Below are 12,943 nucleotides of genomic sequence, written 5' to 3' on the forward strand. Positions count from 1 at the left end.
AAACTGCACACACACACACATATCCCAAACTGTCTTATCTTGTTACTTATAAGAAACATACGTTTTCAAAAATGTACATAACCGCTTTTTTTTTTAAAATGCGTTTTCGCTATTGGTGTGTGTAATTTACGTTTTAGACCATAACATTCATGTATCGTCAAGATATGTTTACCACAAAAATACTGGTCAGACGCTTTCATCTGTCTATTTTTCCAGCATGATTCTTTAATTGGCAGCGCAAATTAATCCATAGTTTCTTACTGTTAAATACGATACTGTAATCTCTAATCCCGTAAATACGATTATTCTGATCTGATTTGAATGCAGCAGGTGTGGATGTGAGTTTGTGTGTTGGTGACATCACCACCATCTCTCCTCAGATTCGCTGGAATGTTGCCATGCTTGCCTTTCATTGGTCACAGCTAAATTCATCAGCAGCCAATCAGGGCACAGAAGCTTCTGCAGTGGACCAACAGTGTAACAGATATTGTGGAGTTGATTCTTCAGTTTGATTAGTCTGTGGGTTTGTTTGGGTTCTCCTGTGTGTGTGTGTGTGTGTGTGTGTGAGTGTGTGAAAGTTTCTGACTGGTCTTCATTGCTTTCTCTTTCCAAGCTTCCATAGTGACGGTAATTCGGCTGGTCAATGATGCAGTCGACACGATTGAGAATGAAGGTACTCTTTCCCACCGCTGGATTCTGAAGCATCTTCCTTAAAAGCGCTTGAAGACACATGAACAAACCTTTGAACTCAAACAAACACACTCTTTCTTTCTTTCTCTCTTTTTTTGTTGTTGATTACACACATTTACACACATTTACTTAGCGCTCTACATGTGGGCCATAGACTTTTATTAGGGTTGCCAGTCATATAAATAATTAATGGATTTTATCGCATTGTATGCAGATTAATAGTTTGAAGTTTTCATGATTAAATGCATATCAATATTTGATAGAAATATCCCTCAAGTAAATATAATTCAAAAAGCATCCATTTCACATTAATACGCATTTATTTTTTTAGAATAATCAACAATTAGTTTGAATTGACAGCCGTCATATTATAATGACTACAAACTAACCCAAACCCTGTCCCTTTAAATAAAACTTTTTGAACTTTTAGTCTTAATAAAAAAATTATGCATTTTTATTTCTGAATTGTTCTTTTTTTTCAGTTGCTTCTTTCCCAAAATATAGTTAAGTACAATACCAAAAAGTAACATTGCTTTATTAATATTGTAATATTAGTGTGCTTGCGTGCGTGCGTGCGTGCGTGCGTGCGTGTGTGTGTGTGCGTGTGTGTGTGAATGAGACAGCCTTACTCATGAGGAGAAGCGTCACCCCAGTCAGCAAGATGATACAGCATACACACACACACACACAGTCTCTGCTCAAATATTTTCTCTGACGAACACAAACCTACAAGCACATCCCCAGATCATACATTGCCCTCAATGGAAGAGCGCAAGTCTTGCAAACACACACGTTTGAAGTTGTAAAAAACAAAAAAAAATTCTTTTCAAGTGTATCTTCAAAGCTAGATATGCTAAAGTAATGTAGGCTGATGAGCTTGTTTGAGCTTGTCCTTTGATTTAGAGGTTGTAAATCTAACAAACTTCTGAATCTTGAAACTAGTTCATGCTGAGACATTTCAAAACTAGTTCATATTAACATATTTTAAAACCATTGCTTCATATGGTCCTAGCAGTCCTTCAGCTGTATATTTAAAAGGTCCATGGAGTAATCTTTGATTTCATTGGCTGATACAAAGATCTTTTTAGCATAAGCATTCCCATACATGCTTTAAAGCAGTGTTGTTTTAGTATTATTTATATACTGTTTTATTATTTAGTTGGGTTTTGAATTAGGATTTCTTTTTGTATTTTTAGTTTTCATTCTAGTTTTAGGCATTTTATGTGCTTTGGTCATTTTTATTAGTTTGTTATTTTTTTAATATGTCAGTATAGATTTAATATATATTTCAGTTTTAGTATTTTAGCACTTCAACTTAACTGTATTTAAGTTATTTCGTCTAATATTTTTATTTTATTTTATTTTTGTTTTAGATTTAGTTAACAATAATAGCATTGCTTTAAAGTGGACAAAACTACTTACTGCACCTTTAAAAACAGAACACAATGACTAGCTTATATTTTGTGTCTGTGGTTTCTTTTATATTAGTTAAAGCAATAGTTCACTCAAAAATGAAAATGATGTCATAATTTACCCACCCTCAAGTTGTTCCAAACCTGTATGGAACAACTTGTTTCTTTCTTCTGTTGAACACAAAAGAAGATATTTTGAAGAATGTCGGTAACCAAACATTTGACCATAGTATTTTTTATTTTATTTTCTATGGAAGTCAATGGGGCCCATCAAATGTTTGGTTACTGACATTCTTCAAAATATATTTTGTGTTCATACAGGTTTGAAACTACATGAGGGTGAGTAAATGATGACAGACTGATTTACATATGTTTTAGTTGATGTACACAATCTCTAAAGGGATGGTGTATTTGTTTTTAGTCCAAAAGGTTTCATCCAATCTTGTAGGACAAAGATTTAAACCTAATTTGCAGAATTTAGTAGTTTGTATGGATCTGAGGCACTGTAACACTGTTTCTCAGTAATGGACTATAGACTCGCACTTACTTTTCTTGGTCCACATTTAAATTACATTTCAGCCCTAACTTAATCACATTCAATCAAACGCATACTGATAAAGATCAAACATGGGCACTTTAATAAGATGGGAAGGAATGTGCACATTTTTACAGCACCATTCTCTCTCTGTTTTTAGTTTTTAGTTTTCTCTTACCCTTACAAATATTTACCATGGCAACTATAATTTCTCTTATATAGCCTACTGCTGTTGCATTTAAATAAACATTTTCATTTCATAGTAACAATAAACTGTATAAGCAGCATTCTTAATCTTCTTATCACTTTTACTAGTGCTCATCCTTGGTATTAATGATTTGAACAAACCCTAACCCTAAATATTCAAATTTGGGCCTTGTTTGTGCTACTCAATAATTGAATGTCCCCCTCAATAATTGTATCCCTTAAAACTCATCTTTGGTCACCAAAATGATATATTTAAAAGTTTTTTCCTTGAAAAAAAATCTTCATGCCTTAAAATAGCTTGAATGTAACTCTACACCCTTGCATCATTTAGTATACGCGGTTCTATGAATATGCAAATTAGCCCCGCCTCCACTCACTCCCACCAGCTCAGAGATTTACTCATAGACATATAAACACCACATATAAACAGCATTAAAAGCTTGATTTTCACCACAGGATGACTTTAAATCTCATATTAAGCGATCGGCTTTTCAGCCACCACCCAGAACACTCTAGTAACCGCATAGTAACAGGCTAAAAAACAACTGCATAGCAACACCCTGGCAACACCTCGAAATCAATTGTGGTAATGCATATTCTCTTCAGAAAAAAAAATCATCTAGTTTTGTTTTACTTTTGTTTACTTCAATTATGTTAACCCAGTTTTGTATGGGTATCACTAGGGTTTGATATCTAGAACCGGTTCAAAATTTCCAAGAACTGTGGATTCGAAAAAGACGTGCATTTCGATTCCGCTTATTGATTCCTGTGTGCGCATATTAATGTGAATTTTAAACCGCTCAAGCGCAGGAAAACACGGAAGAGAACTCAATTCAGCACTCGCACAAACCAAGCGCGCACACAGAAAGCCTAAGCTCATGTAGTGTGTGAATACTGAATTGAGTTCTATTTAGCGTCGTCTTGTGCTTGAATGAGCAAATACACACAAACTGATGTCAAAATATCCTCGTGAACACAATCAGTTGTCTTAAGTGTATGTAAACGTAAACAGTTGAGAAAGAAAACGCATGTAACGGTATTTTGGATCTGTGCAGCTCTTAAAGTGACAGCAGCCTAATAAACCTGCTGCCGTGTGTGTCATTTATGGTAATGAAAGATTCATCTATATTTTATTTATAAAAAAGAGAACTATGCAGTGTAATCGATAAGAATTGGAATCGATAAGCGGATTCGGAATCACTTAAATTCAAACGATACCCAAACCCCTTGGTATCACATGCACCAGAATATCACAGACCACACACATCTACATGCAATGTTTGAATATGGTGTTTGTACATAAACACAGTTCAGGATATAGGATGGGTTTGGTGCTGACCCACAAATCTGTCTTTCTCTGTCTTTCTGCTTCTTTTCTGCCTACCAGTGTCCGTTATGGATCAAGGTCAAAACTTCAACAGAGGTGATTCACATTCTCTCTTTCCTCCTGCTTTGTTCAGCTAAATCTCCCGGAGTTCTTGCACTCCTTCCTTTTTTCAGACTTTGTTCTCTGTCTATTCCTTCCTCTCTCGCTCTCCCTTTCCGTATTGCTGACAAACTGAGCTATTGCATTCTGGGAAGTGTCACATCATCCAGCAGCGAGATGCTCTTTGTCGATGAGCGCACACACAAACACACACACACTCTCACACGCACGCACACACATCAGAGTACCTGCAGTCCTCCGTCACCCCTTTCCTCTCTTTTTCGTCTGTCTCTTCCCCCGCAGTGCTTCCATTGCTGACTTTGTGTTTTTCTTTTGTTTGATATCGATGTTTTCTGATAGCGAGGATTAGGTCGTGTACAGTGTGTTTGTGTGCGTGTGCGTCCCTGCGCTTCTGTGTTTCATGCATCGCTGCATGCAATCCTCACCTTCATTTATTTTGGTTTGCATTTTTGATGAATGTTTCGCTTGTGTCCTCTGAACCTTGACCTCTTGACCCCTGGCTGTGTCTTTGATCACCTTGCAGGCATGTCCACTCACTCCAGCAAGACCTGCATGTGGAAATGTTCAGTTTAATGTTCCTGTCCCAAATCCCCCCAAAAACACATCACAAATGGGAATCCCAGACTCATTCGAAAAATGTGCCTGTGCCGACATCTCTGGGCGATATCTCACAATTTTGAGAAATTGCTAATAAATTTCGCAAATAATTACAAAGATATGGCAAGTAACATTGAATTAAACTTGAAGTAGAAAGTCTGAAATAGTATTTTCTTGTAAAACGTACTTTCATCTGTTTCATTTACAACTTTTAAACTTTTACAAAAATGACAGTGTGGTTTCGAAATCATAACAAAGTATTGTGCACGGAACCCCATGAAAATAAGTCTTTATTAATCGATAATCTGCCCCTGTAATCATACTTTGTGTGAATAGGAATAGTTTTTTTTTTTTTTTTTTTTTTACTGCTACTAGTGCTCATTACAGTGAATTGTATGTATAGGTACGTTTTTGGAGTTTTACTAAATTGCAGATAGGCGCACGTTTTTCCAATGAGTATAGGTTGCAAATGGGACACCCTACGGCCTCGACAAGTGTATCATTTGGGACAGGACCGAAATCTAACCTGTTAACCTCTCTTCAGAATGGTCGAGCATGCAGCCCAACACGATTCCGAACCTACCGAAGGACCCCGTTAGCTGTTCGTTCACTCGATGTTTACTAACTTCCTGTTTCCTGTTTCTCCAGCATACCACTGGGACACTTCCGATTGGCTGCCGAATACACGCCTACCTGACATCGAGGAAGTCCCCACCTATGAGACCAGCGAAGTGGGCGTGACTTTAGAATCGGACTATTACCTCGGCGGGTTCGACATCGACAGTGACTACCCGCCTCCTCAGGAGGAGGAGTTTATGTCCCAGGACCAGCTTCCCCCGCCCCTTCCCACCGAGGAATTCGACACCTCACCCTCCAATCAACACGCTTCTCGAGAGAGCACGCTGAGCGGGGACCGCAAGCCCCGCCCACACTTCCACCCCAGCCAATACCTGCCCCCGCATCAGCTGCCGCTCGGCTCTGCGGGGGAGGAGTTTAGCACTTTCACAGGCAGGGACGAGCGCCTGTCCGTCAACGCCTCCTCTGCCTCCACCGTTTCCTCCGTGCCCTGTGGGTTCGAAGACTCTGAGACGGGAGGAAGCTTGGACAGTTTGGAGGACGCGCACATGCACCCGCATACACAGCAGACTGAGGTCTGACACGCCACCGGGAACTAAAGACGCAGTTACTGACATTAGCAGGATGTGTTTTCAGACATAAAGGACACCAAACTCTCGCGTCTGTGAGACTAAAGCGAGACGGAGGACTGCCGACGCCACAGACGGACTCTCAGCGCTGCCCTCTGCATGAGCAGCCCACTTATTAAAGCACAGGAAGTGGCGAAAGTGATGTCATGGGTGGAGACCATACGATTAAAGCAACAAGAAACGTAATAGTGAACGGAGACCAATGATCTGTAGATGTGTTTTCAGAAATCGCCCTGGTGCATTTCATTGTTCCGTCCGGTTCCTTATTTGTTTGGTGCTGCCGTTTGTGAGTTTAAAACCTGGATCTGTTCTAAAACCTAGTAAGCTACCTATGTAGACCGCTTTACGCTGCCTTTTAAGATGCCTCATTTGTCCAAATTGTTTACATTTTAACAATAGTCACCCTAGTTTAAAAAACCTAAATTAAAATGTATTTAAAATACTTTTATTTCATACCAAGTATACTACTAATCCATTAACATATTTACTGACATATCGCTTGAGACTTAACTGATTTAAATATTATAATTAAACTTTATTTGGAGTGCTTACAATTCACGTCTTATTATTAAGCCTAAAATGTGATTTGATATCACTATAAGTAAGGATAGAATGATCTGTATAATATATATGCAAGATATTTGAAGTGAACCTATACTTGCAATAGTTCCACTTTAGCACAATCAAATACACTTAAGTATATCTTTAGTTGAACTTCAGCACTATTTCTGGATAACTAAAGTACATTAAGTACAAATTAGTTGTTCCAATTTAGCAGACTTTAAGTTTATCAGTTTAGTACATCAAAAGTACAATTGCAGGGTATTTATATTAAGTACATAAATATGTAAATGTAGTTGTAGTATACTTTGCATAAAATAAATGTATTTCAAATATATTTTAGTTTATTTATTTTTCACAAGGGCATACCCAACCTAATTTTAAAAAAACAGCGTACACATTTAAATACAAAACGATGAACTCGTTAAAATTCTAAGGTGGCATTGCACATTTACTTGCCAGAATGGATTGCAAAAAACAATGAATCCAAGATGGCGGACAAGTCGAGCATGTCGAGTGTCGACTATAAATATACTTATATTTCATTCAATAAAAAAATAAATAATTAGAAATGGTTGTATATATATATATTTTTAATAACTCTTAGGCAATATCTATATGTGATACATGTTAGCATCAAACTCTACATCTCTGCTGAAGAAAACCAAGACTTAAACCAACCTACGGGGATTTTCTGGTCTTAACTGGTTTAAACTAGTTTCACAGTTCTCTCAGCAAGGAGATGTTTAGGAGATGTTTAGCTGGTCAGCCAGCTGGTTTCCCAAGAGGCCAAACCCCTATTAAAAAAAAAAAAAAAAGACATCAGTGTAACCAGTTTGGCCAGGCTGGGAGACCAGCCAGCCACCCTAGGCTGGTTTAAGCCATTTCTGTTTGTTTGTGTGTTTGTTTCAGCAAATTAATATTGTTTAGTTGCTTTCTCTGTAGATCTTTCCAAATCGCTCACTTATGAGGGACCATTTCAGTTCGGAAGCCACCTTAGAAGGCAGCTCACTATGTTTTGGAACAGAACATGAATTTGAATGGTCAAAAAGCACATGTTTTCTGTATCTTCCCAAAATTTAGTTTTTTTTTTGTTTTGTTTTTGTTTTGTTTTTAATGCATTGACTTTTTTGCACTATACTAATGGACGATACAGTATGTTCAGATTTACAGCAGCCCTGTCTGAAATAATTCTGTCATGCCATATTTAAGTCCCTGGACTGGTAGCAGCGTCGGATCCTGAATAGCACTATTTTTCAAGCTGATCATTTCGATGCGTGTGAGTGTTTTAATGGAACGTGGGCGACACTCTTCTGTAAGTTACGTCTCCCCCCTTTTTTTTCACAGTTGCATATCAGAAAGCCATAAGCAGAATATCATCACAGTGTCCAATAATGTTTGTGTGTTCACAGGCACTTACAATGCAAGAATGACACATGCCTGTAGTAGCTTGCAGTCCAAACCTCCTCCGGTTCTTTACCGATCCTAACCAGAGAAAGGAGCGGAATGAGAGAGCGAAAGCAATAACAGCAAGTCAGAAAAGAGGGAAATGCCAAGTCCTGAAACAGAATACTGAATAAAAGATGCAGGGAAAAGAAAATGTATAGAAAGTGAAAATCAATAAAATATAAATCAAAAGGAGAACGAGGGAGAGAGAGGAATGATATTGTGGACCAACTTTGGATTGGAATGGCATTTTAGCCCGAAGGGAACATGATTGGGGTGTTTGCCGTGAGCTGATTTGGGAGTGCGCACTGTAATTTTGAATGCCATTGGGCGGATACATTTTTTGTAAAAGCTGTAATTTTGACAAATTGTTGTACAGTGTATATAAGTAAGTTGTTCAAATCCAGATTTTGTAGATATTGAACTGCAATCATGGCAGGGTTTGTACATCCTGCGAGCGTTTGGCATGGACGAAAAGGACAAACACGCAAACTCACGTAACTTTGCTGACATTTTTAACAGATGTGCGCACACATGCTTTGGCTTGTGTGCATCTTCGTTTTTTTTTTTTTTTTTTTGCTGCTCCTTTTTTCACAGTAGAAAACTGCGTTTTACTTTTTCAAAATATCAGTTTTTCTGCTCATCTTTTTTTGTATTGTATTTTTATTTTGTTTCACCAAGTTTATATTATAGAAAAGGGAATTACTTCTGCCACCTTTGTGCAGGGGGGTTTATTTTTATTAATTTGTTTGTTTGATTCGTTTTAATTTCATATTTGATTCATGTTGTTCTGTTGACTGTGCAAAACAGTATTAAGTGTGTGTAAAATGCTTTTCTTCAATCCTGGATTTTTGTTTTATTTTTATTTTTTATCAATGCTAAAATAAAAAAAAAGAATATTGATCAAACCGAATATCGCTTTAAGTTTATGGGTGATTTTCTTAAAGACAACATACAAATCAATGTTAACCCTACATTTACTTTCTTCTTGCTAAATGTCTCATTTTATTGTTAATGATCTTTTTGGTTCACTTTCTTAAAAAAACTTAACTTAAAAACGTAAAGCATTTATATATACTTTTATAAAAATGCATCAAAAAAGTATTTTCAATGCATTAATTATACTTTCTAATTCACCCTATAATAATTTGTATGGTTTCATGAATAATTGTAATCACAGGTAACACTTTACAATAAGGTTCATTAGTTAACATTAGTTAGCTACCTTAGTTACCATGAACTAAGAATGAACAATACTACTTTGACATTTATTAATACATTATTTACATTTACATTTGCTAATTAGCAGTAGTTAATGCACTGTGAACTAACATGAACAATGTATTTTTATTAACTAACATTAACAAAGATGAATAAATACTGTAAAAAATGTATTGTTCATTGTTAGTTCATGTTTGTTAATACATTAACTAATGTTAACTAATTAACCTTATTGTAAAGTGTTACCCAGTTATAATACATTATAATGTTGCATCTGTAGATTTAAAAATCTTGCTTTTCCCCTGTTATTGTTTAATTTCATGGAAACAGACACCAGTTATTCTGTCAAGAGATCTCTTATTTATTTATTTTTATAATATAAGACATAGGAGGGAGTGACAATGGACCAAACAAAGGTCTTCATTCCAGCTTCCCGTCATCTTCTCCCTGTCCTCTGGACAAAGAGCTCGGTCTTTATATGCTACTGCCCCCAAAAAAAACTACATTACCATAGGAACACATACAGTACCAGAGGAACATATCGTTTCCATTAACATGGAATGTAAATCCAATCCCGGTGGAAACTATACACTGTGTGCTGGAGTTAGACTGAAAGTATATGCACTCTCTCACATGCAGTCTATAGCTTATCCCAAAGTCTCTCCCACACATATGTATTCAAGAACAGTATGATTCATAAAATACAATGATTATGAATTTATATAGAAAGTAATAATACAGATACATAATACTACTGATTATGAATATTAATAAAAAAAGTAATAATAATACTAAAAACAATATTAAATGATGAAATTTTAGTCTTCAGTCCTTCCTCTGGAACTACAACAGACCGTCCCACACCGTCACTCCACCAGTGGCCACCTAATGAAGTGATAGTGAGGAGGAGAAATAGACCAAGAAATAAACATAAAGGACAGAAGAATAGAAATAGAAACGAGACCCCTCCAGTTCCTGGCAAAACAACAAACTAAAATAAATGTTGATGTTAAAGGGTCCTATCCCTTGGGGTTGAAAATCAGTAAGCAGGTGTTAAATGTTTGTGAGGTTGTGTTTTGTAAATAGTGTAGTGTACAAAATCTCCTATTTCACACCGTATTTCCCATTCTCGGTTCTATCAATGTGTCTCGTATCGAGAAGAACTTACAACCATCTCTAATCAATGTCAATGGACTTGATTCCTGAAATGGAAGCAGAAACTAAGCAAGGTTTAACTTGTGACTGATGATACCATCTATCTGTTCCTACACCCTTCCCTTTAAGGCAAACACTTGTTGTTAAGAGTATCACATATGGTCCCTCCCACCTAGGCTCTAATCCTTTCCTAGCAATACGTTTGACCATAACAAAACTGCCTAACTCAGAAATGTGTGGAATGTCGTGTTTTTCATCCCATTTCATCCCAGACATGTGGAATGTTGTGTTTTTCATCCCATTACTGTTGAGCTTCTCGCACTTTCTTATTATTAATATTTGGTAGCTTTGGTCTTTGGTAGCTTTGTCCTGCATTGTGAGATAGAGTCATAACATCTCTTGGAACAAAGTAGAGTCTCCTCCTGTTCCCGCAGGTGGCGGAGCGTCAGGAGGTAGAACCATTGCTCCTCCAGTCGCCAGTCTACGTCTTCCCTTGAGAGGGTTCATCATGGTTTTTCACACTGACTTGTTTAAAGGATGGACCTTGAGCTTCTGCTCCACCTCCTTTAGCTCAACAATCTCTTCTTAAGTGGCCACGCTTTCCACAGTTGCTGCAAATCTTCAATCTCCTCTCTGTGTCCATGTTGCCACTCCTCTTCGATTTGGCTTGTTTCCTTCTTCCTTGTTTGATCTCGTACCCATCTCTAGACGGCCAGCCCATTGCATAATTTGGTCAAATGTTTCACCTGGATTGACTCCAAAGGCTTGTTGGTATTTTGTGCTAAAACCATCCACAAGTGTGTCAGTGAACTGTACATCATCTCTGTCAGGTTGTTTCTTAGCACAGAGGGCCCATCTCTCATAAGCATCCCACTTACGCATATTCATCTGGAGATTCATCATCCTTTTGCTTAATCAACGTCACTGATGTGAATGGAATTTTACCGCTTCCCAAGATTTCTTGGATATCTTTTCAGAATTCATTTAATGTTTGCCAAAGACCCAGGAGTCGTCCCTGGCCGTCAACCCCAAAGTCTACCCATTGGGCTGATGTTATCGAAGCTAGCAAGCGTTCCCATCGGTCTCTTGGGTTTTTAGCTTTCACAATGGTGTGTATGTCTCTTAATGTCATTTGATGTGCTTCAACCAGAGAGTTTAATTCTTGCCAAAACTCTGTGTTTGGATCTTGTCTCTTCAGAGGAGGCAAGGCTGTGAGAATGGCTTGACGGTCTCCTGGTGTGAATGGTCTCTCTTCTGTCATCATTTCCGATTGTAAGTCTTGCCCTTTTAACAGCAGGTGAAGAAAATTCAGGACCGATCTTGTCAACCGTGATCATGTCGTCATCTCTTGTCTCATCACCCCAGTCAGATCCATAATTACGAGCTGGTGGACATCGCAGCATCTCTCTGGCTGGGCTGATTTAGATCTTGTTATTATTGGAGCTGCTTGTGCAGATGCAATATATATTTTGTCAACTGGACCTCCATTTGTTCTCAAAGCTTGAGGCTGTGTCAGAGGTTTAGAAGAGCTTGTGCATTGTTCAGGCAAAGTTGGATCAATTGGTTTGTAAGGAGGAGGCGTTACAGTTGTCGCAGATTTCACTGATGCTTGTGAATATTTCCTTTCAGCTTCAGTTATTATATTTGTCCAATCTGGATCAAATGAATCATCACTGGTTGTATTTTCTTTATTTGAACATGTGATGGACATGATTTTGTTCAACTTGTTAAATGCTTCATTTTGAGGCTTCATTGCTTCAACAAGTGGTACTGGACCACCATTTATATCACAACAAATTCCACCTTGTTTCACAATCCAATGAGCTGCCAGTATTGGGAATGCTTTTAACTTGAGTCTTTTTGGGACTCGAACCAGCTTAACTGCGCATCCATAGATGCATTGATATCCAGGTCTTTCTTCTTGTTTTTCCTTTCCAGGTACCAAGCAGATATTGTTCTCCTGTTACAGCCACTTTCTGCCATTTTGCAAGTTATTTGTCACTCTGTGTCTGTGTGCTCAAAACAGCAGGACTATGTATTCTTTCTTGAAGCGAGGAGAATGAATGCGGTTTGGTATTTAATCAGGTCTGTGTGTGTGTTTGTGTGTGTGGTTAGAGTGTAATCAGACTCTCACTTTGAGAGCTTCTGAGGCTCATTATCTTCTCCGCTGCTGTGGCTCTTCAAATGACAGGTTGCTTCGATTTCTTGTCCTCAATCTTTTTCTTTTTTTTTGTCTTTGACTTTAAGGGCCTTTTCAGCTGAACTGATGTACATGTTCTTTCGGAGACCAGAGAAATTGACGCTCTTTTAAACGGTGGCTCTCACCTCTTTATGGGCTTCTAATGAGAAAAATCTCCCGATTAAACCAGGTGGACATGGAGCCGTGCAAAACTTCAGGATTACTGAGCTAGTTTGATGGCACAAGAGGTTCGGTTCTGTTCCGAAACCAGCGGCTGAGAGAAAAGAG

The 12,943-nt window shown here is 37.8% G+C and overlaps 1 protein-coding gene across 1 annotated transcript in view; it reads left to right on the top strand.

Moving 5' to 3' along the window:
* fat3a (FAT atypical cadherin 3a) overlaps positions 1-9,008 on the top strand; it is a 162,668-nt gene extending 153,660 nt beyond the window's left edge. The window contains exons 28-30 of the mRNA XM_084127010.1: positions 614-673; positions 4,232-4,267; positions 5,537-9,008. Coding sequence (XP_083983136.1) covers positions 614-673; positions 4,232-4,267; positions 5,537-6,045 — 605 coding nt within the window. The 3' untranslated portion in view covers positions 6,046-9,008. The remainder of the gene's footprint in view (positions 1-613; positions 674-4,231; positions 4,268-5,536) is intronic.
* Positions 9,009-12,943: the final 3,935 nt, after the last annotated feature.

The sequence above is a fragment of the Abramis brama genome, assembly GCF_963993115.1.
Source record: "Abramis brama genome assembly, chromosome: 10".
Lineage (NCBI taxonomy): Eukaryota > Metazoa > Chordata > Actinopteri > Cypriniformes > Leuciscidae > Abramis > Abramis brama.